At 44.8% G+C, this 26,937-nt stretch overlaps 1 protein-coding gene across 1 annotated transcript in view; it reads right to left on the reverse strand.

Annotated features, from left to right (window-relative positions):
• Window positions 1-22,820, reverse strand: part of LOC310826784 (guanine nucleotide-binding protein subunit alpha-14-like) — a 30,753-nt gene extending 7,933 nt beyond the window's left edge. The window contains exons 1-2 of the mRNA XM_083702115.1: window positions 22,673-22,820; window positions 3,321-3,505 (exon numbers count right to left, since the gene is read on the reverse strand). Coding sequence (XP_083558241.1) covers window positions 3,321-3,505; window positions 22,673-22,799 — 312 coding nt within the window. The 5' untranslated portion in view covers window positions 22,800-22,820. The remainder of the gene's footprint in view (window positions 1-3,320; window positions 3,506-22,672) is intronic.
• Window positions 22,821-26,937: the final 4,117 nt, after the last annotated feature.

Below are 26,937 nucleotides of genomic sequence, written 5' to 3' on the forward strand. Positions count from 1 at the left end.
TGGTGGAGCTTCAAGCTCAGGCAGGGGCGTGGCTGGCGCACGTCCCGGGGGCGTGGGCAGCAGCTGCGATGGCACCCCACCAGGATGCCATTTAGTTCTTTTTATTGCAGCACTGCAGAAAAATACCATAGAGGCTTCCTCCCAAGCCAAATGCTAGAAAGTATTTCATGCTGAATCATCGACAATGTGCCTTCTCTTTAGTAGCAATATTCTGTGCACAAACATAGTTGACTATCAGTTTCCAAACATTCTGAATCTTGAACAGCACATTAGATGTTTGCTTTTCCAAATATTTGATTTATTTCTGCTACCACAAGCCAAGAACAGCACACACAGAATCCCTAGTGAAAGATTGATGCTTCTGTTTCAGAAATAATGGTCTGGTTTGAACCATCATTGCAGGCTTCATTAAATCATGGCCTTCCTTCACCCCTACCCTGCTCCTGCCATGTGCAAGGTTTAGAACAAAGATCTTGCTCTCCTTTACATTGCATTTCCATCCTCTGACAACTTCATCAAATCTGGCCCTCTTTGAAAAAGTTTGGGCACCCCTGCTTGGGACCTAAAATGACTAGAAAATTATCACTGAAATGAGTTTGGCTCCCCTTTATCACATACACAGCCCAACAAGACAACAAGAAGAATCCACCGACAACATACAAATCAATATGGCTAACTTGACCCAACAATCACCCCCCCCCACAAACGCGAACAAATCTCACTGCAGCCAAACACAGGCAACCAACCACATCCTGGGGCCCCCAATCCCTCTCAATACTAAGGAAATATATTAAGCGAATAGGAAGATAACCTACCCAGCTGATGCTGACACAAAACCCCACACGTACACTATGGAAAAGAATTTAAGTTCCACCACCCCACCTCTCCTCTCCCCCCTTCTTCAGCAACCTTATACTGTATTCAAAACAAAAAAAAATTCCTTCCAGTAGCACCTTAAAGAGCAACTAAGTTAGTTCTTGGTATGAGTTTTCGTGTGCATGCACACGAAAGCTCATACCAAGAACTAACTTAGTTGGTCTTTAAGGTGCTACTGGAAGGAATTTTTTTTGTTTTGACTACGGCAGACCAACACGGCTACCTATCTGTAACTTATACTGTATACAACACTAATGTCTCATATCAAATGTAACCAATCTGTAGAAAAGACTCCACAACATGAAAAAAGAGACAATGCATGTACTTTTGTAAGCCAAGAAAACCTTCATAAAATCATTTAATACTGGGACTCATTGCCCTATCCTTCATTTTAAACGATTGGCCAAGATCTTGCCTGATTTTTCACCGTTTTCCCAATATTTCTGCTTTGTACATGCAAGCATGAATTTTGTCTGCTGTGATGAAAGTATTATTTAATTCATATTTCTTTTTTTTGTACAAAAACTTAAACAAATGTGAACATGTCTCCACTGTACTCTTTTCCTTAAAAAAGAACATGCAGGGCTCCTTCCATTTGTACATGCTTAAGTCCCTAAGTAACCCACTCTTTCATTATAATAAATAGGGATACATGAGGGCGCTGGTCTAATTGTCTTGAAACGTTCTGGCAGAACATTCTCCACTTAAGATTCTAGTTTCTCAAAGAAAACAATCTAAAACCAGATGCACTTAGTATTTATTCATTATCAAAGAAGTCTTAGCAGTCCCTTTTCCCAAGTCAGTTGTTTAATTTGTTTTTAGTTTGTATCAAGTGAACATTGGAAGAAGTCACTCCACTTTTATTATTTAGCCATACAATCAGTGCCAGATTCACGTATAAGCTAAATAAGGTATAGCATAGGGCCCCACTCTCTTGGGAGCCCCCCAAAAAATTAAAGGGAAAAAAAACCTGGATGTACATTTCCAAAATATAAGATAAGTTCAAAAATTACTTTGATAAAATACATATTTTGTTATGTGCAAATGGCTTTAGATACCTATTAGGTCCATAAATTTGTTGTTGACAAAGAGCAGCTGGACATATAAAGGGCCCCATTACCTTCAGTAGCTTAGGGCTTCATCAAACCTAAATCCGGCCCTGCATACAATTGATTGAATTCAATGTGAACCACACCAATATGTTTGGAAGCTATTTATGGTGCGATTTGTAAAAATAAAAATATCCAAAGCCCCTTTACTTGTTCTAGTTTGACAATTACCGGTATATTTGAGTGGTTTTCAAAGTGAAACCACCCAATGGCAAATTATTATTTATTTCCTTAACCAACTTCTTAGTTCCAGTGCCTGACTATCGTACAGCACTCACTGACTTCTTTTTATAAAAACAACAACAACCAAGCACACAGGACACAAGTCATATTCTTAGATGGGCATAGGGTTGCCATATTTCAAAAAACAAAAAAGACGACACATTTGTAGGCGAGTTGAGGTGGGGGAGGAGAGAAAGAAAAAGAGTAATAGTGGGCACTGCCATGTTCAGTCCCCTTTGCACTCTGTCGCCTCCACCAGTATTGCTGCCTCCTTCCCCAGCTCAGGCTGGCAGTGGCTGTGGTATGTGGCGATGGCTCAGCACTCCCACCCACCAGCCGAGTCAACACCAGGCGGTGCTTGCCACCCACACGAGCCTGGGAGCTCCCCACATGTCAATGGGCAGCCACCGCTGGAAGAGCCGCCCACACCCCAGAGGATGCAGGGTGGGCACCAGCTACAGACCGCACCACTCGGGGCAGCCAAGAGTGGCAAACACACCCTTCTGCCTGCCCTGCCCTTCTAGGCTCTGGCACTTGCCCGCCTGTGTGCCCAGCTTCCTGCGTTGGTGGCCTGGGCTGGGAGGAGCTCTGCATGCGGCAGCCACTGCCACCCCAAGCCTACCCTGCCTGATGGCTCTCCTCCAATGGCTGCTCTGCACGCTCTCCTGCAGCCAAAGCAACCACTCCACACAATGTTTCTGCTTCCAGGGCACAGGAAGTGCTGCATTCCACCCCTCAACAACCCACCCCCTAAAAACCCCCATACAGTTCCTGAAAAAGGTAAAAAAATCTGCCCGGATGGCCATATTGACCCCCCAAAAGAGGACATGTCCAGGAAAACCCGGACATGTGGCAACTTAATTGTATTGCTTTTTTGTCATATGGCAAAGACACACTTCTTTCCCGAAGTCACGTGCATATTTGCATTGTGTTAGTGGACACAAAGACTATGGAAAAGACTGGGGAGAGAAGAGATGGCATGTGCTAGATTCTCTGGCCAAGGTTTAGAACTAAGAGCATAAGAGGTGGGAAAGTACATTCAATGAACTGTTATTTTTGGAATTTCAACTGCTGTATTTTCTGTGTTATTGACACCAATGAAGAGTTTTGTACCTTATTATGCTCAGATGAGTATGGAATTTGTAAAGTATCCATAGCTCTGATCATAGTTTGCATAGCGGAAAATATGTTTTGATAAATCAATTTTGTGAAGCCTTTCCGGTCTTCTTCCGTATAGCCTGATCCGTGAATAATCCTCATCTGTTTAATAAATGTACTCTTCCCGCTTTCTCCTGTACCTGCAAGAAAGCACAAGAAGAAAGCGTATCTTTCAAATTAAACACAACAAAGCACAGAGAGCACCAGCTTCACAGCAGCAGAAAAGAAGAATCAACAAATTCTCTTGATGTATCAAAATTAAGTTATGCACACAATCGTCTTTGTAAGCGTGATATTTGTAAATAAATTAAGTGAGCCCTAAAAGTAGTTCATAAAACACCCATATAGACAATATTAAACAAAATAATAAAATATTAATATGCATATATGTCACCATAAACTTTGATTAAACACAATACCAATAAAATTTCCTGATTGACACCCAAAAGACTGGAGAAACAGGCATGTTTTTAAAAGCCTTCTAAACATTCCTATGCCCTGCTTGCTGTGCTTCTTGAGGAAGAAGATTCCTTAGGAAAGGCCCATGTAGAGAAAGCTCCACAGTTACAGAGAAGGCTCCTAAGAGTGCTGCTGCTCCACTCACAGACATGTCTCCTGACATAAGAGAAAGGGAGGTGGTTTTTGCCAGTACCCCCTCCTGCAGCAGCCCCCTCCCCAAAAAAATCTGTCCAAGAGGATTAGTAGACCCTCTCCAACAGTATGGAATATGGCATAGAGTGCTGCAAATGGAAATGAAAATCCCATGCAGATCCCTCCCCAATGAGAAACCAAACTTCAGGCAGCTTTTCTTTTTTTAGTCGTTTAGTCGTGTCCGCCTCTTCGTGACCCCCTGGACCAGAGCACGCCAGGCACTCCTGTCTTCCACTGCCTCCCACAGTTTGGTTAGACTCATGCTGGTAGCTTCAAGAACACTGTCCAACCATCTCGTCCTCTGTCGTCCTCTTCTCCTTGTGCTCTCCATCTTTCCCAACATCAGGGTCTTTCCCAGGGAGTCTTCTCTTCTCATGAGGTGGCCAAAGTCTTGGAGCCTCAGCTTCAGGATCTGTCCTTCCAGTGAGAACTCAGGGCTGATTTCCTTAAGAATGGAGAGGTTTGATCTTCTTGCAGTTCATGGGACTCTCAAGAGTCTCCTCCAGCACCATAATTCAAAAGCATCAATTCTTCGGCAGCTTTACTAATACATTATTATGCCCATACACACCAAAGAGTGGTAGTACACAGTGTTAATGCCTAATTTACTTGGATCGGCATGAGTGCAATCATATGCATTGCTTCCTGGGATCAAACTCCTCTGAATCCAGCTGTGCTTACTTCTGACTGCATCATTTCAACTTGCAAGACACTAGTTTAACTTAACAGATCTTCAGCCAGCTGAAATGTTAAGCTCTTATTTAGAAATGCAAATATTCTTCCCAAAGAAGTACCGCTATTTAAAGCTAGTCTAAAGTAGGAACCTCCTCAAAGAAAGGAAGGTAGTATTCAACCTCTGCTTTGTTATTATTTTCTGATTTATTCTATGCTAATCTCTCAAAAACCAAACTTGAAGGCCTTAATATCACCTCATTCACTTGCCAATGCATAGAAAGATTGCCAATTACCCTGGTGTTCCAGCAGCTGATGTCATCATTCCTGCCCTGAAAAATAACATGAAGTGGTGGTCCCACTCTCTAAGAGCCCCCTTATTCTGAAGTGGAGGGTGGACACAGTGGCGGAGTAAGCCGATCAGGCGCCTGGGGCAGTGTGTGTGCCCTGCACCCAGGGGAGGAGTCAGCTGCCTGTGGGGGCGGGGTGAACCAGGGCAAGACGCTCCGCAGGGCTTCCAAGGAGTCTGCCTGCCTTCTCCCACTCAGCCTTCCTACAGCTGAGGCTGAGGTTGAGGCAGTGGGCAGACTGTTTGGACAGCGCAGAGCCTGCAGGTGCCCAAGCCACCGCGTCACTCCCAGGAGAGTCGTGTGGCTTGGGAGCACTGCAGGCCCCACGGTGAGTGCTGCCCGGCATTTTATCACACACACCTCAGTGGTGACACCACCCCCACCACAACCTCCTTCCTCCACCCCTGGGTGGACCTAAGGTAGAAAGCCATTTCAGCAGCCCCCTTATTCCAGTTTGTTATGATACTTTTTAAACATCATTTACAGTGGTACATTGGAATGCAAACAGGATCCGTTCCGGAGCCCCATTCGCATCCTGAATAGAACGTAAGACGCAACTGCTCGTCTGCGCGTGTCTCGATTCGCTGTTTCTGCACATGCGCGTGACGTCATTTTGACTGTCTGTGCATGCACGAGCAGCGAAACCCGGAAGTAACGCACTCTGTTACTTCCGGGTCGCCACGGAGTGCAACCTGAAAATACTTATCCTGAAGCATATTTATCCCGAGGTATGACTGTACTTAAATTAATTATCTCAGTCGCTGTGGTTATGATTCTTGTGTTTTGCCCCAAGGTTTTTATTGATTTTGGCACTGTTCTGTAATTGTTATAGTTGACTGATTTGTTTGATTATGTTTTATAACTGTTTTTATTTCTTTGAACTGCATGTCACCCCCAGAGACTCTATTATGGGGTGACTCAGAAGTACAATAAATAAATAAAACCATTATACCACTTCATTTCCTTAAGGCAAGGGGGAAGAGTCATAGCTCAATGGTAGAACACTGCTCTGGAGTAAGACTAGCCCAGGTTCATTCTCTGGCATCTCCAGGCGGGGCTGGAAAAGACATTTGCCTGGGATTCTGCATCACCACCACCAGTCAGTGCAGGCAGAGCTGACCTGGGTGGACCAAGGATCTCACTTGGGACAAGGCAACTTCATGGAACCATAATGCACCAATCCATCTTTTATTCAATCAACAAAGCTCCAAAATTCCTATAATTCTCATTGTAGTTCTCATTATTATAATAATGGAATTTTTTAGTATAATACCTATGGTTCTACAAACATTAGACTTTGTCCTTTCCACAAGAGTCTTCTAAGAAAGTAGATGACCGGTTGAGGGCAGAAAAAATTATAAAGCACAGAATAGATGTTCAAGAGTAAAGCAGCCAGAGGACACCAGTGTTTCATCCGCCCCCAATTAATTGGAATTGTGTCTGTCAAGGAACCAGAAATGAGTACAGGTAGAAAGTGCCCACACAAGACCATCAGCTCATGCTCATGCCTCACATGGAACAAGAAAAGGTGGGCAACCCATTTTTAAAAAGTAACGTTGAATGGGTGGCAGAATTGGAACTCAGGATTGGCTCCTAGGCCTTCACCATTGATATCTCTGCTAGATCACCCCTTGTTTAAACATGCAGCTCCACACTTAAATCTAAATAATTAATTTAACTGATTTTATATGTACTGCTTTTTGTATTTTTACTGTTGCTACAATAATTGCTTTTGTTTCTGATGTTTATGGTTTTTTTTATGGGTTTTTTTTTTTTTGTTTCTGATGTTTTTGTTCATGGGTATGTTCGTAGCAAAAGGAAGAACAAAGAAACAGTGGGTCACTCAGAGGAGAAGATGGTGAAATGCAAACAGGGGACACAGAAAGGGCTGAACTCCTCAATGCCTTCTTTGCCTCAGTCTTCTCGGATAAAGAAAACAATGCCCGACCTGAAGAATTTGGAGCAAATGATTCAGCAGAGGAAACACAGCCCAGAATAACTAAGGAGATAGTACAAGAATACTTGGCTAGTTTAGATGTATTCAAGTCTCCAGGGCCAGATGAACTGCATCCAAGAGTATTAAAAGAACTGGCAGATGTGATCTCAGAACCACTGGCAGTCATCTTTGAGAATTCCTGGAGAACAGGCGAAGTCCCGGCAGACTGGAAGAGGGCAAATGTTGTCCCTATTTTCAAAAAGGGGAAAAGAAAGGACCCAAATAATTACCGCCCAGTCAGTCTGACATCAATACCAGGGAAGATTCTGGAACAGATCATTAAGCAAACAGTCTGTGAGCACCTAGAAAGGAATGCTGTGATCACCAATAGTCAGCATGGATTTCTGAAAAATAAGTCATGTCAGACTAGCCTGATCTCATTTTTTGACAGAATTACAAGCCTGGTAGATGAAGGGAATGCAGTGGATGTAACCTACCTTGATTTCAGCAAGGCATTTGACAAGGTGCCCCATGATATTATTGTAAAGAAGCTGGTAAAATGCGGTCTTGACTATGCTACCACTCAGTGGATTTGTAACTGGCTGACTGACCGAACCCAAAGGGTGCTCATCAATGGTTCCTCTTCATCCTGGAGAAGAGTGACTAGTGGGGTGCCACAGGGTTCTGTCTTGGGCCCGGTCTTATTCAACATCTTTATCAACGACTTGGATGATGGACTCAAGGGCATCCTGATCAAATTTGCAGATGACACCAAACTGGGAGGGGTGGCTAACACCCCAGAGGACAGGATCACACTTCAAAACGACCTTGACAGATTAGAGAACTGGGCCAAAACAAACAAGATGAATTTTAACATGGAGAAATGTAAAGTATTGCACTTGGGCAAAAAAATGAGAGGTACAAATACAAGATGGGTGACACCTGGCTTGAGAGCAGTACATGTGAAAAGGATCTAGGAGTCTTGGTTGACCACAAACTTGATATGAGCCAACAGTGTGACGCGGCAGCTAAAAAAGCCAATGCAATTCTGGGCTGCATCAATAAGAGTATAGCATCTAGATTCTTTCTGGGGTGGGGAAATGCCCTTTGAGCCTCAGAAGCCCAGTTATGTCACCCCTTGCCTGCAGAGCCAGCAGCCCCTCATCCCTTTTCCTTGTGGAGTGTTCCCTCTTCTCCCCTTGTGAGCCAACCCCCACCCCACTCCACATTGAGGAGCCTCCAGCCTTAGTAGACCAATGGAAACTGGCCAAAGGTGAATGTGAGGCCAGCACCTTACTCACCTTGGGAGGCTGCAGTGGAGGCAGCAGGCGCCGCTGGGTCTGCATAGCGGAAAGGCTCCTATTTGGCACCGGGCACTCGGCTCCCACACAGGCTTTGCACACAGCAGGCACAAGAAAGGCCAGTATGGCACCTGCCTGCCCAGCCTCCCACTAGGTCCATCCATTCCCACAGCAAGGGCTGGTTTACTGGCTGGCTGGCTGGCTGGATGGCTGGGCTCCCTCACCCACTTGCTTGCTTACTCCAAGGCCATCTCTGCTCCTGGCAACCAGCACCCCCTGGCCAGTCCCAGAGGCACCATTCGCCTGCGGAGCCTGTAGCCAGGGCCGCAGCGACAAATAGCTGTGCAAGCCTTAGGGAGGCAGAGATGTGAAAGGGCATCAGAGGAGGAGGGAAGAGGGAGAGCCCAGTGCTGCTCATGACACCCCTGACCATCATTCAAGGCACCCCAGGGCACCACAGCACACTGGTTGAAAACCAGTGGCATATGCAATGTAAATCCTAATAGTGGCAGCTCCATGCAGGCTTTGAAGCCCCACCATTTTCCTCTAACATCAAGCAGGCAAGATTATCTCAAAAGCAACAATAAAGGCCCTTTGCTTTCCCATTGATTGGGGTTCATCATCTACAAGGAAGCAGGGTTTACTTTCATGGCACATTTTGATGCAGTATTGTTTTAATGCCTCTTCATGAGCAGTAGGGCTGGGCAATATCAGCTTTTCAACATCATGGTGTATCGCCAGCCAAACATCACTGTTTGGCGATATACCGTGATGTTGGATATACTGTGATGTTGCATTGGCCTCTGCCCACAAGACACTGAGTGAAACTACCCCATCTCTCACTTGAGAGCTGAGGTGGTTTCATCCGGACTCGCAGGCTGGAACAATGGAGCTAGTTTGCACTGCTCAGTTTGGGGGGAGGGGAGGTTCCCCCCCCCAGCTGAGACAGCCCCGTCACCACTCATGCATGAGTGGGCGGAGCATCAGGGCTCCTTTAACTGCTCACGGCAGAGAGCGGCACCCCCACCTCAGCTGAGCAGTTTCACAGAGCCCCCACCCTGCCGCCAGCTTGTGGGAGCCAGTGCTGGGCTAGGGGCTCCTTTAACCGCTCGGCTGAGGCAAAGGCAGCTGCACACTCCTCAGCCGAGCAATTTAAGGATGCAGAGGGAGGAAAAAGCTGTATCAGCACCTCAGCGACACAGCTTGTTTCTCCCTCTCCATTGTACAAGGGCAGAGTGGGATGGGGGTTTCACCAGCGAAGTGAAACTGCCTCCGCTCCCGAGTCCCGGCTGGAGGAGGGAACTCCTGCATTTAAAGCACATCACTTTCTGTAAAGCATTCCAGGAACTGTAGCTTGTGCCTTATGGAGCTACAATTCCCAGCATCCTTTACCTTTCTTAGCTTTTTATTACTATTAATGTCTAAGTGAGCCTGATAAGAGTTCACAGCTTTCTCCCTGAGCAGTCTAGGTGAAAAAAGTGCACACATTATTCTGTGAGAACTCCTTTCAGAGAGCCAATTAGGAACAGGGAAGTATGGCTCTCCACAGTCTGCCAGTGTTCACATCTGCAGGGCTTCACTTCTACATGGAAGCTGTACAGATGGATTTCCCCCCTCCATCAATGAAAGAACCGGTTTTAAAAACAAACCACAGGACCTATATTTTTGACTGTACATGTTCTGTGGGAATTGAGAGATTACCTAGCCCAGAACATAAAACCATGCACCATTATTCCACAGTTGCTGGAATGTCATGATGGTGTTAGCATAACCGCATTAGTGCATACCTATTTGGGTATATTCTGCAGCATTAACTTGACACACCATATGTTGATCACTGCTTAGTGAATATCTTTGGGCACATTTAACTACACAACAGAGATAGCAGCTGTGCTTCTGAAGAACCTGTTGGAATGACTGGCCCTTGTCTGGAAAGCATATGACAATTTGCAGTTGTTCACACTGTTTATTGCTACAAAAGCCATCAAGGTAGTTCACATGCACAACCACTAAAAAAATGAATAAAGGTCATAATATATGAAACCAACATTTACTGGCTTCCTTCCGCGCCCCTGAAAAGAAAATCCCTCATGTAAAAATATTAGTCACAAACAGATAAATGAAATTACGTGAAATATAGGTATTCAAAAATACACACACACAGTGAGATAGAGAGAAAGAGAGAGAGATTCTATCAACTGCTATATTCATCCTTAGTGGAGCTGAAAAACCAGCTGTGTTTTTTGTTACCAAGGAAACATATTATAGCTCCCTCTTCATCCCTGAATGGCTTTTTTTATATCTCAGAAAAAGCATTGGTTACATTTATTTTTCTGCTTACAAGAACAAAATGGCTATAGTGAGAAAAGTTGTTACAGGTATGGTGATAATATTTACTCTCTTGCAATAGCTAACTTTTGAAAGAAAAAGTATCAGGTGACCTTGATGAGCTGAAACCATTATGAGAGGCTATCAAAACACTCCTTCTTTCAAAGAGTATGTGAGTTAATCCAGATCATCATATAAAGCCCCTTGTTTGAGAACAATATACCACCCAAAATTTTGCATGGAAAACATTGAAACACTTGAATAGGGAGTGCTTTTAAAAAATCATTCTACCCATGTATAAATTGGGCTCACTTAAGCCAGAATCACAATAATTGCACTGGCTGCCAATTAGCTACCAAGCTAAGTTCAAGGTCCTGGTTTTCATGCATAAATCTTATCCTACTTGGGACCAGAATACCTAAAATATCATCTCACCCATATACACTGTGCTCTGCAGGTGAGGGCCTCCTGTAGTTACCATCTTATCAGGAGGTCTGTTTTGTACAATATATGAAACAGGTATTCGGCATTGTGGCACCCAACCTTTGGGATTCTCCCCATTAAATACAATGGTACCTCGGGTTAAGAACTTAATTCGTTCCGGAACCTGAAACTGTTCTTAACCTGAAGCACCACTTTAGCTAATGGGGCCTCCCACTGCCGCTGCGCCACCAGCGTGCGATTTCTGTTCTCATCCTGAAGCAAAGTTCTTAACCCGAGGTAATATATCTGGGTTAGCGGAGTCTGTAACCTGAAGCGTCTGTAACCTGAAGCGTCTGTAACCCGAGGTACCACTGTATTAGACAGGCACCGTCTCTGCTATCTTTTTGGTGCCTGCTGAAGGTCTCCATCTTCCAACAAACCTTTTAAGAAGAGATTTCCCCCAGAATGCATCTGTATTTGAATTGTTCTTAAGGCATTTCAAGCATGTTTTTATTGCTTTATCATTTGCTTTTTACAACCCTGGACTCCTTTAGAGGGAAAGACAGGATATATATTTAATTAACAAATATATTAGTTCTGAACTTAAGCAGTTCAACAGACTCTACTTTCCATGCCACTTTCCAGAACCAGCATCGTAAGGATGCATAAAACATCTACCACAATGTAGCAGGAGATGGCATGAGGGTAGCTGTTGATAGAGCAGCTCTACTTTGGGGGCAATGTAAGGTAAAGGTAAAGGGACCCCTGATCGGCAAGTCCTAGGCTCTGTGGTTTAGACCACAGTGCCACCCAGTAGATCCAATGTTTAAGGACCCCCGACCATTAGGTCCAGTCGTGACTGACTCTGGGGTTGCGGCGCTCATCTCGCTTTATTGGCCGAGGAAGCCAACGTACAGCTTCCGGGTCATGTGGCCAGCAGGACTAATCCAATCAATTAACAGGTATAGTTGAGTAAAGTACCAATCCCATGAGAATTTGGTGGGGGAAGTCAGAAAACCCTGAGCAGGAGCAAAAGGGGAAAGGCATAACTCACGGAAGTAAAGTGCAGAAGTAAAACTGCTAGCACATTTGTAAAGCTAAGCAGGGTCCAGTATAGTTTTAAATTGGATGGGGACAGCATGTTGAAATTCCTGCATTGCAGGGGGTTGGACTAGATGACCCTTGGGATCCCTTCCAACCCTACAATTCTATGATTCTATAAAACCTTATGATGTGATTATATGACGGCGACCAGTACTCCTTCATTTGGTTTCCCATATACTTGCTATTTCGACACTAGTATGTATCCTATTAGTTCTTTGAAAACCATTTTCATAGTGTTTTCATACAGGTAAGATAATATTTTATTCATCTCCTGGGCTGACTAAACAGAGCTAGGTGTACAGAATTTACATGTGTATCATGTTCATCCAGGGGACATTATTTGCCTAAAGAAAAATGAGGTATAGTTAGAGCCATGAGCTTGGTTTTGAAACACCTCTGTTTACTCTCCAACTGCAATCCAGTGGACGCTTTTCTCCTATAGCTCTCCTATAGCTCCTTGTGAACTGCAGTCTTGTTGATGGCATTCACATCCTTACCCGTGTATAGGATTAGAGAATAAGTGCATCTTACACTGGGGTTCGGTTCCAAGGAATCCACGTATACTAAAAATTGCATATGCTCAAACTACCCCTTTGGTGCTGCCCACCCCTGCCAAGGGGACGCGGGTGGCGCTGTGGTCTAAACGAATGAGCCTAGGGCTTGCCGATCGAAAGGTTGGCAGTTCGAATCCCTGTGACGGGGTGAGCTCCCATTGCTCGGTCCCAGCTCCTGCCCACCTAGCAGTTCGAAAGTACGTCAAAGTGCAAGTAGATAAATAGGTACCGCTCCGGCGGGAAGGTAAACGGCATTTCCGTACGCTGCTCTGGTTCACCAGAAGTGGCTTAGTCCTGCTGGCCACATGACCCGGAAGCTGTACACCGGCTCCCTTGGCCAGTGAAGCAAGATGAGCACCACAACCCCAGAGTCGGTCATGACTGGACCTAATGGTCAGGGGTCCTTTGACCTTTACCTTTACCCCTGCCAAGAAAGGCAGAGATCTTAAATGGGTTTTTTCACCCAAGCAGACCTGGAGCTAAAAAAAGCTTTTAAGCTTTTTGCTCCTTGTTCCTTGCTGCATTTAATGTGCAGAATTTCAACTGCATATGGTTGAAATTGTGTAAGTCAAATACATGTAAAATGTGATCATACTGTATTTTAAAATATATATCCTGTTGTGGCTCTAACTATAAAAAATATAATATGTACTAAGGCACATACTTATGCATGTTTAGTCATTCTTACCACCACTAGCACATTATATAGGCTATATATATACACTATGTAATTCTATATATATATATATATATTCTATATATATGCAGGTTTTGGTGTCCTCGGGTGTCTTCCCGTGTAAAAGTTGGGGTGTCTAGGCGACGTCTAGGCGACCCCAACTTTTACACGGGAAGACACCCGAGGACACCAAAACCTGCATTCCTGTACCCGTGAAAATCTACGAAAGCATTCTATATATATATATACACTATGTAATTCTCCTGCAATCCAAGCCCCCCCCAAAGGATGCCAAGGACTGAACCCAGGATCTTTCACAGGCAAAGCACATCTTCTACCACTGCTCTAGGGCCCTTCCTTTTAGTTCTGCCCTAAGAATGTCTCACACATGAACAAACATCTTCAATTTTTTATTCTATATATGCACCCAAACCCATACCAGATGTTTGCCCCTCCCAAGTGTCATTACTTTTAAGTGTTTGTTGCTGTTGTTAAGCAAAATAATTATTGGAATGTATGGCTGAGTTGTGAAGAGGCTGAGTCAAAGTCAGCATGCCTCCATCTAGTTTTGCTCATGTAGTTTTTTAAAGTTATACTGTACTGATATTCAGCAGCAGCACCTAAAATTATGTTTTGCAGCCTTTTGCTTGCCCACCCAATTGAAGCTAGCATAAATGAAATGAATTGCTCACATTGACATTTTTGATGTTTTCTCAGTCCCTTAAATCTGTTAAGGACTGACCATTTGACTTTTAAACAAGATTTATGCAAAACAAAAGAGCTAACAGGATAGCCATTTTTGTTAATGGAAATTCCATTCTTCCCTTCTGTCACCAAGGACAGGTATACAACAGCATGATATTTGAAAGGCAAACCTATGTCCTTACGGATGTACTATTTAGCATAGACTTCCTAAATCACTATTGGCAATCAACACTTTGCAGAAACAGGATATAAGAGAACTTTAGTTTACTTAATTAAATGATTGCAACCAGAGAGTTTACTACCTTCTTACAAAGTCTTTCATGTTCCATGCCTGGTTCCTATGGAAATCAAGATTAGAGAATGCAACCTGGGTGATATCAATATAAATCTATCATTCTCCCTTTAAAGTAACAAGGAAGATGTTCTCAACCACATATCACAAAATATGAAACTATTGTCTCAATGCATTCACAGAATAGTCATAAAAGCCACAAAGTGAAAAACAACTATTAGATGTTTTCATTTTATGCCTGGCACATTCAAACCCTGCCACAGTAAAAACTAAATAAATAAAGGTTTCTAGATCAGTTGGTCTTAGCAGAGATTGTAGTTATACTTCTGAGTATTTTAGCTGTATCACTTCAGATCACTATCAACAATTTTCAAGATTTGAAAATTACCTTGATGGTATTAGTCATAAAAGACTTTTAAGCAAACACAATTACAATGGATTGTATGACAAATAAATGCTCTTGCTTTCATTGATTTTCAAAATAATTGTATTGAGAAATAGAAATAAGATTCCGAAAGATTCAGTCAGGAAGATGCAGCTGCTCCCAGAAAAAGATAAAACCTGACTCTTATCAATTCAGCTTCACTTACATGATTTAGGAAGTCTCATCAGAACTTTTTAGACCTTTTGCATTCTTGGACTTCATCAGATACCAGAAGTGTTGGCCTCCATTGGCTGATATCAGCCTTTTGCATTTCCACCTAGAAGTCTGTCATACTGGCTTTAAGCATTCATTTGAAATCCCAACTTGGGTACATAGGAAACTGTGTTGTACCAAGTCAGACCACCGGTCCATCTAGCTCACTACTGTCTGTACCAGGAGTCAGAATCCCTTTTGAGCCTGGGGCAGCATTCCTCATACATCACCACCTATGAGCTGCACACCAATGCTTGGCAGGGCTAAAGCCAAAGGTAAAGGTAAAGGTAAAGGGACCCCTGACCATTAAGGTCCAGTCGTTGCTGACTCTGGGGTTGCGGCGTTCATCTCGCTTTATTGGCCGAGGGAGCCAGCGTACAGCTTCCGGGTCATGTGGCCAGCAGGACTAAGCCGCTTCTGGCAAACCAGAGCAGCGCACGGAAACGCCGTTTACCTTCCCGCCAGAGCGGTACCTATTTATCTACTTGCACTTTGATGCGCTTTCGAACTGCTAGGTTGGCAGCAACAGGAGCTCAACCCGTCGTGGGGATTTGAACCACTGACCTTCTGATTGGCAAGTCCTAGGCTCTGTGGTTTAACCCACAGTGCCACCTAAATGTAGGCAGGGCCAAAACCATATATACACCCCACTCACAAACTTCTACCCCCAAAACAAGTATTTAGGCTACCGCTCCCTGCAGCTCAATTCAAGAGGTATTTCACCTCTCTCTCTGCCATGCACCGGGTAGTTCAACTCTCCTCCCATCCTTTCAATATTGCTCTGCAGCTGGCCTGTCCCACCCAACTCAATAAACACAAATATACATTCAGTGCTAGTAATAAAAAGAGAGAAAGATAAGCACTCCCGATTCATTTTCTCTTTCACACTACTTACCTGGTAACAAAATAGTGTCTCTTCTCTTCCTTTTCTTATGTACAGGTCTGAGAGAAGGCCACTTACAGCAACTCCAGCTGTGCCCACTATCATCATTTACCCCAACAAAGATGGAGCTGACTCAGAAGGTACTTGAATTGAAATTAGTCAGGCTCATGAAGCAGGGACAGTGCACAGTTTTGCCAGCCTCATCTACTTCCATACCAGCTGAATGAAAACAGTCAATTATTCTGTGACCAATATGGGGCAGGGGAAGAAGCAAGTGTATGCTTTGTTTTGCCAAGCCCAATGTCCCAACGCCCGGCTTCACTGGCCAGTCACAGAAGGGGGGAGAGAAGAGTCTTGCAGGGCATATGGAAAGGCCTGGTGGACCACCTTCATTTCAGGACCAGGCAGGGGCATATGAAGTGGGGGCAGAGGGGGCTGGCCACCCTGGGTGCCACTCTGGGGGGTGACAAGATGGCCCCTGCCTTCCCCCAGCTGTAGAGCAGCCAAGGGCGCACGCAGTCAGTATGGGTACCGCTCGCACAGCCACCATACAGGCTGCCGGGTGTGCACAGTCCGTACAGGATGCCACATACGAATGCCATGCATGAGCAGCAGCCTGTACGGAGTATGCATGCGCGGCAGCCCATATGGTCACCGCGCATGCGCACTCTGTATGGGATGCCGCACATGCACACTCTGTACAGATGTCGCGCATGCGCCACCAGGAGTTTGCCCCGCCCCTCGGCGTCCTGCCCTGGGTGCTGCAGAGGGTTCCCCACTCCTGGTCTACAGAGTCATAAGAACAGAAGTTGCTGGAAACTGCAGGATGAGAGAATGTTTGTTGCCCTTGGGTCCTGTTTGTGGGCTTCCCATCAGCACCTAGCCGGCCCCTGTGAAAGCAGAATGCTGGACTTGAAGGACCATTGGCCTGACCTAGCAGGACTCTTCTTGCTCTGTGGGCCCCAGTCTGCTTTGAAATGAATGGAGTAAATTGATGGGAAGAACTCAAGTCGCCCTGCTGGAAAAGGACTCCAGTGTTAAACTATTTTATTTCTTTAAAATGAATATTCACCAAAAACCATCTACTTCATTTGCATAAAACTTGTATAGCAGATGGTTGGTAACCTGCAGTCTGTTTTCCAAAGGATGTGGATATGGGCTGTGCTTTTTTGTTTACATACAGAATACATCGTTCCTTGTTTGGAATACAGTAGCTATTCTTGGCTATTTGTTTGTCCTCTTGCATTTACTAGTTTTCGTTCTTTAAAAGTAGTAGTAGTAGTATGTTTTAGTATATGTCAGGCACCTTTTTATATAATACTAAACAGAAGATGCTCTTATCTTCCATGAATTCCCTCCTTGGATATTGCACTGTCCAAGCAAGTTCATATTCAGGGATAGAAAATGAGTATCAGATGCTAAGGACACATATTGGGAAAGGCAGGGGCAGTTGTCTCATCCTTTTTGGGCAGGCCAGGTGAGTGATAGTTCAACTTTTTAGCTTCCACCAATAGCTCAGCTGGTTAGAGCATGGTGCTGATAACCCCAAGGTTGCAGGTTCGATCCCTGCATGGGGCAACTGCATGTTCCTGCCTTGCAGGGGCTTGGGCAAGATGAACCTCAGGGTCCCTTCCAACTCTACAATTTTATGATTCAACTGGCAAGCAGTGTAGCACAGCAGCAGAGCATGTGCTTTGCACGTAGAAGGTCCCAGATTCAACCCCTGGCATCTCCTGTTAAGGTAGGAAAAACTCCTCTCCAAAAGGTGGAGAGCCACTAGCAGACAGGAGTGGGAAATCTCTGGTCCTTAGCTGAATGTGGCCTACCAGTCCTCTTATTCTGCCTAGCAAAATAGATTAAGAGAGCTCAGACACATATTAGAAGAGCACAACCCATTTATAGCAATCAAAGTACACATCCTCAACTAACTTTACTAGGACATTTTTGCATACGTTGAACTGTGGATACTATGGCTTTGAATCCTAAACAATTATTTAAAACCAATTGCTTAAGAAACATCTAAAACATCTAGTAATGTTTTATTACCGCCTTGCCAAAACCCACTGTTCTGTCATTTCTGCTGATTGTATACATTGTGCAACCACATTAAAGAATTGGTAAATGACTGCATGAAGAGTCTTAAATTGAGAGAGAGAGAGAGAGAGAAATGAAAAGGACAAAGCAATGCGTTATTAAAAAGTTAGTGAGTCCCATTGACAAACAGCGGTGGAGGAAGCTGATTGGGCTCCTGGGGCGGTGTGCGTGCCCTGTGCCCAGGGGCAGGGCGCTCTGCGGGGCCTCCGAGGAGTCTGCCTGCCTCCTCCCACTCAGTGGCCCAACAGCTGAGGGGGAGGCAGCGGGCAGACCATTTGGGGCAGCATGGAGCTTGCGGGCAGCCAAGCCACTGCATCACTCCCAGGAGAGACATGTGGCTCGGGTGCGCTGCAGGCCCTGCGGTGAGTGCTGCCTGGCATTTTGTCACCCTCCTCAGTGGTGACGCCTGGGGCGCCCCGCCTCCACTGCACCCCCCTTCCGCTGCCCCTGTTGACAAAGCATCTTTACATGTATACTCCATTCAACACTGACTCTAGGGTCACCCTTCAGTACCTGACTGATACAAAGCTGCTGCTGCTGCTGCTGCTGCTGATGATGATGTGTGCAAAGTTAAGGCCCAAACTTAAGCCACTTAGAAATGCTAATGATTAAGTGGCATATAAATGCCTGAAACAAACAAACATAGTCTTGCAAACAAATTCCAGTGCATTCAATGGCATATGTTTCCCAGCAGGTGAGACTGGAGTGGGGACCAGGGAGAGCCAATTGGCATGGGCCTACAAATTTGAGGGGACTTATTCAAATCCCCCTGGTAAAGGCAAAGGGAAACCCTTTGGTAAAGATTATTTAAATGAGGCCTACATTTCCTATCTGGCCTGGGTCTACCAGCTTTGCACAGCCCTGTTTCCCAGCCTGCATTTTCAGTATTGCAGCCAGCCATCCTGACTCTATGCATGGAAGACAGTCACAATGGGACTTACTGCCAAGTAAGTGGGCAAAGGATTCTGCTGTTAACAATTATCTTTTCTTTGACAATGTTGTTTCCATGTATGTCCACAGAGTTATCCTTAATTAACTGAACTTGGCTCAAGCCACATGCATTTGGAAATTAAATTTCTATCTCAACCACCTTTTTCCAAAGCATATGAAAATTGGCTAATGAAATTCGCATTCACCAGAGGAGATGTGGACATTATGTGGAAAACAACTGTGGATTATCCAGCTGCGTGGAACTAAAGTTTGAAATCAGGAGAAAATTCTACTTGTGTTGGCAGTGGATGGAGGAGAGGAAGTCCTTAGGTCTATGATTTGGCAACCCTCTCTCAAAACAGTATAAAGTTTGAAGATATACAAGTGAGGATTGTTTGATTCACAATGTAACTTTGATATTTAAAAGAAGATTTGGGGCTGCATGTGGACTGAAAGGAATGAAAAGGGGGAGCCTTTTTGTTTTGATGGATGTCATTGGGAAATTAGAGCTTATCCCCTCCCCACAAAAAAGGCTCTGAGAACATGAACTTAAAGAGATGTCGAGATACGATTTATTATTAAGAGGAAGGATATTGGCTTAAAGAAAAATGCTGCCCTGGAGGGGAGAGGAGTTCGGTACTTGTGAGCAGAGGCGGAGCAGGGTCTCTAGTGATGCTGCTAAAGGGCAGGTGCTGCCTGACTGTCAGTGGTCACATTTGGAGAAAAAAGTATTTCCCTTTCTAGACTGAGGAAGAAAATGGTGGGACCTTGAAACTTGTTTATTCAGGCGACTAACTGAAAGAAGAGGACTCTTGTTCCTTTGGAATTTCCTGAGAATTATAGGATAGAAGGGACGACCTGAGCAGAGGAGGAATGGAGGAATGTCACTGGCCTCAGCTGTACCTACTGAGGTTCCAGATAAATTGTAATTGAGAGGTTAGGAGCAAAGGTGACCACTGCTTGACTTGGTCAAGGTATAGAGCAGAAGCAGCAGCTGCATGAGTGTCAACAATCCCTTATTTAGCGCTCCCTAATTTACACACGAGGGATGCGGGTGGGGCTGTGGTCTAAACCACAGAGCCAAGGGCTCTGTGAAGGTTGGCAGTTCGAATCCCCACGACGGGGTGAGCTCCCGTTGCTCGGTCCCTGCTCTTGCCAACCTAGCAGTTCAAAAGCACATCAAAGTGCAAGTAGATAAATAGGTACCACTCAGGAGGGAAGGTAAACGGCGTTTCTGTGTGCTGTTCTGGTTCTCCAGAAGCGGCTTAGTCATGCTGGCCACATGACCCGGAAACTGTACGCCGGCTCCTTCGGCCAATGAAGCAAGATGAGTGCAGCAACCTCAGGGTCGTCCGCAACTGGACCTAATGGTCAGGGGTCCCCTTACATTTAATTTAGACACAATCATTCTGAACACCCAGAAACTTCGTTGTTTATTCCGCAACTTTGTTTTGCAGGCTGAGATCTTATAAGCTCACGCACTCCTGTGTGGGTTAGCAGAAGCCAGCACAAGGGATCCCCCTAGTGCATCAGGGCTTCCCCACCTCCTCCAAAATCGCTCTGGAGGGATGGGAGAACACCTACAATGGGGGGGGGAGGGGATCAGTCCATTTGGCAAGCAGAAATGCTTGCACTGACAATTTAGAATGATGTTGACTACCTCCCTATGTCTCTCTGTACCAGACACCATCATCAAGGCTTTACCTCAGCAGCAAATGGCGCCTCCTCTTTTCTTCAGTTCTTGCCACCAGTGTCTAGTACTCTGGCGCTAGCCACCTGTAGTGTTATTGTCCAAAGGAAGTCATATATTACAGTACTTCTGATTGCTTAACTAAAGTTCCATTTTTTCTCCTTGTAGAAACCTTCCACCCCACTTCACTGCTCTTTTTGCTTGTTCCTGGGTTTTCCCATTAACCTTGCATGGTGCAGTATAGGACCTGCAAGGTCAATGCTAATTGTTAAAATAATAATTATTATAAAATTAAAGAGCTGGAAGGGATCTTGGTGGCTAGACAGGGCTATACAGCCCCGTATAGGGGAGTTTTTAATGTCCCAGAGTGGCTGGGGCAACCCAGTCAAATGGCAGGGGTACAAATAATAAAATGATCATCATTATCTAGCCCAATCTACTGTTCAGTGCAGGATCCACAATACAAGCTGCAATTACAGTTTCCCTGGCAGACAGCTGTCCATACTCTGCTTAAATGCCTCCAGTGAAGGAGACCTCAACCTCCCTAGGCAGTCTGTTCAAACAGACTTTGGAAGGTTCTCCTTACATCTAGTCAAAATCTGCTTTCCTGCAACCAGCACTCATTGGTTCTAGTCCAGCCATCTTGAGCAACAGAGAAACGTCTACACCACCTTCTGTATGCAATAGTTTCAGATATTTGAAGGCTACTATCAAGTCTACCCTTGGGGATGCATTCAACTTAGTTCTCCTCTGAGTAACTGAAATTAATGGACCTAAGATATCCATGTTTATTCGTTTGAATGGATGTAGTAGTAGAACTAATATTGGATTTAGCCTTAGCCTTCTTTAGGCTAAAGATTAATTACCCCCAGTGTTCTTTGCATAACAATCCTGTGAGGGAGATTAGGCTGAAAGATAGTAATTGGTCCAAGGTCATCTCAATGGGGATTTGAAACTCCATTGAGTCCACATAACATCTATTCACCGCGTCAGATAGAAGGCCTGCAGCTCCCACACCACAGAGGCAATATAAGAACCCAGCCTTAGTGGCATCACCGGAAAGTGCCTGTCCAACCATACTGGAAATCTAATGGCAACAGAGTGGTGAATAAATCATACAGCTACACAACTAGTGCACACAAATTCTGCCCCTATCCTTTAACCCACTTTTTAAAGCTCACTTTCAAACCTGAGTTAATTGGCCTTCAAGGCCCACCCTGAAGATTATGGAATTCATTAGCCATTCCAGATAGAGTCCAGGGGATGGACTGTTGCTTGTCCCCAGACAATTAGTGAGGCAGCTTCCTGCATTCCACTCTCTGTAGCTGCATTAAAAACAAAGGAGGTAGGAGATGTAATGCTAGAAACAGTTCTAAGTGGCCTTGAACAAGCATCTTCCTCTTAGTATACTAAGTTCACTTCCAGACAGTCGTCGTTTTCAGCTGAACTTCAATCATATATCAGCAGGCTGTGCAATTAAAGTTGATTTGGAGGTCCTGCAGAGCTAACCTGCTTCCAAAAGAGATAGAATGTTTTTGCAATGCAGAAAGTGATGGGAAAACACACTGGAAAGTGTGGGATGATGCTTGATGCTTGACATTGCCAAACCTCGCCACAAACAAATCAGAGTGGATGCTCAATTAACAGCCAATGTCATCTCACCTCCCTGCAAAAAAATGAGGGAGATCCCCTGGAAGGAACTTCAGTCTCTGTCTAAGCTTAGAGCAAGGATGGTCTAATTTACAAAGTACCCAAGCAAGAATGCAAAACACCATGCATGAACATTAAAGGTAACATCTTAAATGATTAATAAGTAGGTTTATGAATTGCAGTCCAGATTTTTTTAAATCACTAAAGTGGTTTTTAAAAACACTGCAAATGTGCTAACGGTATTGAAAATGCAGTCTGCACACACCCAGAGCCTCGAGCATCGTTTCACCTGTTGCAAGACGGGTCGGGTCGAGCTGTTCTCGCGGGCTCAAGTTATGGAAAAGCAAAGCCGGAATATCCTACAAGCGGAGAGCTCTCGCTGAGCATCCTGGCTGGAGAGCGCGGGAGGCTTTCCTCGCGCAGAAACTCACCCAGCAGCAGCAGCTTGAGCTCCTTGCGCGAGTCTCGCTTGTCCTGGCGCAGCCGGCGCTCAATCTCCAAGCTCAGCATCCTGTTCGCTTTCTCCTCCGAGGATAAGCAGCAGCACTGCCCGCCCATGCCGAGGAAGACTCTCGCCTGCCAGGGACACGCCGAGTCCTGCTCCGGCTCTCGGGCCACGGAGCGCGCGCAGCTGCCGCAGGGAAGGCGCCAAGGCGGACGGGCTGCGCGCGGGTCGCTTTCTGCGCCAGACGCTATCGCCCGCGCAGCCCAAGCCCCGCCCCCAGCGCGGCCCCGCCCCTGCGCCCGATCCGGAGGCGCTGCTCGGGGCCGGTCGTGGGCTGGGCTTTCTTCGGCCGTGGCGCGCCTGGGGATCATATTTTCTGGGTTTGCAAACTGGAGCGCTAGCTGGGCCAAAGAGGCTCTCCGTCAGCTTCGCAAAAGAAGAGCCCTGCAGGCTGCAGCCTCAGGTGGACCTCTCTCGGGGGCTCTGAGCTGGGGGGGGGAGACTCCATTGAGGAGGGACCCAGAAGAAGGTGCCTTAGGCAGAGTCCCGCCCTTGGCCCCTCGACGCTGACTGCAGCCAGCATGGTCCAGGTCATGGGAGATGCATCGTTCCTGTAATGTGGCGTCTCTTGAATGATCTGCTGAGAGAGAACTTAGAGGAAAACTACACGGAATGGTGAACAAAGATGGTTTGGGTGAAGCTGACGGTGGAGAAGTTAAATAGTGCTGGGGGGGGGGGGGATACTGATGGAGGATTGCCAGAACAGAAGAATGGCATGGGAATGCTGGAGGCAGTAAATGTCAGCATCGAAAGACCCTCCACACAGGTGTTGGGAAGTCAAAGTGTGCATTTATGTCAGAGGAAGAGAAGGAAACCACGGGCGGAGAGATTAATGAATATACTGAACTGGCAGACGCAAAGCTGAGAAGGAAAGGATTCTGTAAAATTTGGATTCAAATTAGAGGAAAATGCTTCTAAGCCACTGACAATGCTTGTGGAAAAAATGGAAGAGTAGAAAGCAGAAGCCATTTTTTCTCTCTGTAAAAAACCCCTCAATAAGTCATGATTATGGCTCACAGTCTTAGTATATCAACACAGCAAAGAAAACCCTGTGGGGATAAGGATTTAAGGAAGTATTGTTTCTCAGTATTGGAGGCAAAGCTGGTATGCTGAACTGGAGGAAAACTAATGTTGACTTCCATTGATAACAGTGCTCAGAACCTCTTTTGGACTTTTTGTGTGGATGGAAAATGAACTTGAGATGCCCATCATCCAGCAGAAGGAAGAATAACTGGCTGTTATCTTGGAGTGATCATTTCAAATATTTTGAAGAAATTTGTACGTACAATAGGCTTATAACGTTTTTGCAACCTCATGTTCCTGAACTTTTGACTAAAAACAAAGGAATGAACTGTCATTTCCAAATATTTTGAAAAAAGGTCACCCTAAAATCAATAAATTGATTTTTGTATATGTAACTGTATTATGTAATATGCATAACATGTATTATAATACAGGTAAAATTGAGCTTGCAAATTTTCTGATACTTGTACAATGTTTTGTTTATATCACTTCTTTTTTATAATTTTTATTAACAGGCCTGTCAAATCACATTAATTCCAAATCACATTAGTTCCAAATTATACAGCCAAATTTTAAAAATTTTGCTGGGGGTACCCATACTTCGAGCTCCGAAAGGGATCCAAACATCACTCTTGCTGCTGCTTTAATTACACAGTTCTGTCCAGTTCTGTCCAGATAGTCTCTTTGTTATTTTCCTCATCTTCTTGTTGTTATCATCATATATTCCTTTCTTTGTGATCTTTGATAATCTTCACAAGCGGGTTGAAAACAAACATATCCTGTGTGGATTTTACACTCTCCAAGAGCCATATCACATAAAGGACAGACACCATTTCCACACCTCCGTAAAGAACATTCCCACAGTCTGTCCATTGATTTCCACAGACCTGCCAATCTGTATCTCAGGGGGCCCTGCCAGGTCAAATTCACATTCCGATAACCATACATTCACATTCCGATGACCATGGTCCTCCTCCCCCTCGTCCTCCTGTGGGCAGGCCTGTCTTAACGAATCTCCATTTGTAACTGCGTCACAAAGCTTTCTTTCCATTCCCGATGATTCCCACCAGTCCTCTCTTTGATCAGTAATTCATTTCCACACAGTTCTTAATCACCTGCTTGTGATTAGTAATTTGCAACGATTCTTTCTCTCTGGGGGGGGGGAGGGTACTCACATAAGACAGAAAAAAGAAAAGTTTTTTCCTCCCCCCCTTTCTGTTTCACTCCGACATACCGATCTTTTAATGATGAGTCTTGACTTGATTTATTGTCCAGCCCGTCGCTCCGCATCACAGAGATCCCATTAATCAGCAGTCTTTACTCCCGATCTTCACTTGAAGTATGTGCATTTGCTTCTTTTTCCAATTATATATTTCGAGCTGATGCAAACCAGTGCGTGATTAGAGACAGCGTCCGGGAGAGCCGACCCCACCCGAGGGCTTCGTGCCTAGTGCCCTCACCCCCTTCTTTCAAATCTGAGGGTGAATTATGGGCACAGCAGGCAAGGCAGTGCCCCCCATTCCCTTGGGGGGCAAGGGAGGCTGCATACTCCCATATCAGCCTCTTAATTACCTCGTGTGGGTTGGAGAGATGTTATTGTCAGCCATCTTCCTATGTGCCCCCTGGTGCTCCACCGCATATCACTTCTTACTGCTTAGAATAAATCGAGGCTGCAGTTTGTTTGTTTCTGCTGCAAGCTCCATTAGGTTCCCACACCATTTTGATTGTATGTTCTGTGAACTGATTACTTCTTGGTATCTGAAGTACCGATGGTTCCTGCTTCCAGTGATTCTCACAGTGCTTTTTTGTAAGGTTTCAATATTTCTGGCAAGTTTTTGAAGTCGTTTTCATTGTACATCTGATTAGTAAACCAATAGACTGCCCAGCCATATGAAATGAGTCTGCGTACTTTCTCCAAAGTCTTCCTTGTTGTAGGTATAAGAATGAATACAAGGACAGTGAGAATGGCTCTTGAATTCCACCTTGCATTGCTTTTGTTAGGAACTTCTGTAAACTTAACCAATGGGGGGAAAAACAACCCCTTTTTCCTCAAGGAATCTGAACACCCATGTATGATAGTATAAAATGTTCGTGTCATCTCTCCAGCCTGCTTTACTGAGGATTTCTTCTGTTCCATTCACAAACTTTGCTTTCAATTCCTCATACTTGTTCATCAGTTGTTCATCAGTTGAGACATAAATGGATATTCCATATTGGGAGATCTGTTGTTACCACCAAGTTCCCTGTACATGACCACTCTGAGAATTTTGTCCAGAACGTGATGCTGGCAACTGATAAGTTGTGGTTTGTTGACATCCTTGCCTGAGAACATTTGTTGCAATTTGACAATGCCATTATTTCCCCCAGTGTTAACACTGGTTGTATCAGCAATGATAATCTTTATTGCATTCCATAAGTTGTATTCATCAAGAAGTTGGAAGTCCTTTGTATTTGTATTTTATTCTTTATTCCTCTCTGATCCTTTTTGTGATATTTGTTCCTCCTCTTTTTTGTGTTATTTTGTTTTGACTTATTTTCTGTTGCTGTTGTCCTCTGGATTAAAGAATGAATTGCATCAGATGAAGGCGATGAATAGTGAAGGACCCTGTGTGAGAGGCAGGGAAGGGGAGATTCCCCAGGGTGAGAGGCTGAGGGAAGAAAGGGATGCTCTCAGGTGAGAGCTGGGAGTGTGCACCTTTTCTGCATGGGACAAAAGGTAAGTTATTCAGTATCTGTGAGACAGGAGTTTGCATTCTTCTATCTCTTTTTCTTTTCTTTTTCTTTAGATGAGTTTGTTTTTGAGTTTGTACAGCGGAACCTCTACTTACGGACATAATCCATTCCGGAGGTCCATCCGCTGGTCGAAATGGGGCGCTAGAAGAGGCATCTTGTGTGTGTGCGCTCTGAAGATTTATTGTTCAGAGAGATAAGGTCCGGCAGGCTTCTTCTGCGCAGCACACATTCCAAAGCTCTGAGCAAAGCAGAGTCACACAGCGTTCAGGAATGAAGCCTTCTATCTTCTGTTCATCGGTGTGCATAAATCAGGCTCTCACGCAGAGTTACTAAAACTAAAAGCAGTTTATTTACAGCAGAATGTAGCCATTATCCAGCAACATCGCACCAAAGTGTCTGTCCCGGACAAAAGCGAAAGCAGACGAAACAAAGAAC

Source organism: Podarcis gaigeae (genome assembly GCF_964106915.1).
Source record: "Podarcis gaigeae genome assembly, chromosome: 11".
Classification (NCBI taxonomy): Eukaryota; Metazoa; Chordata; class Lepidosauria; order Squamata; family Lacertidae; genus Podarcis; species Podarcis gaigeae.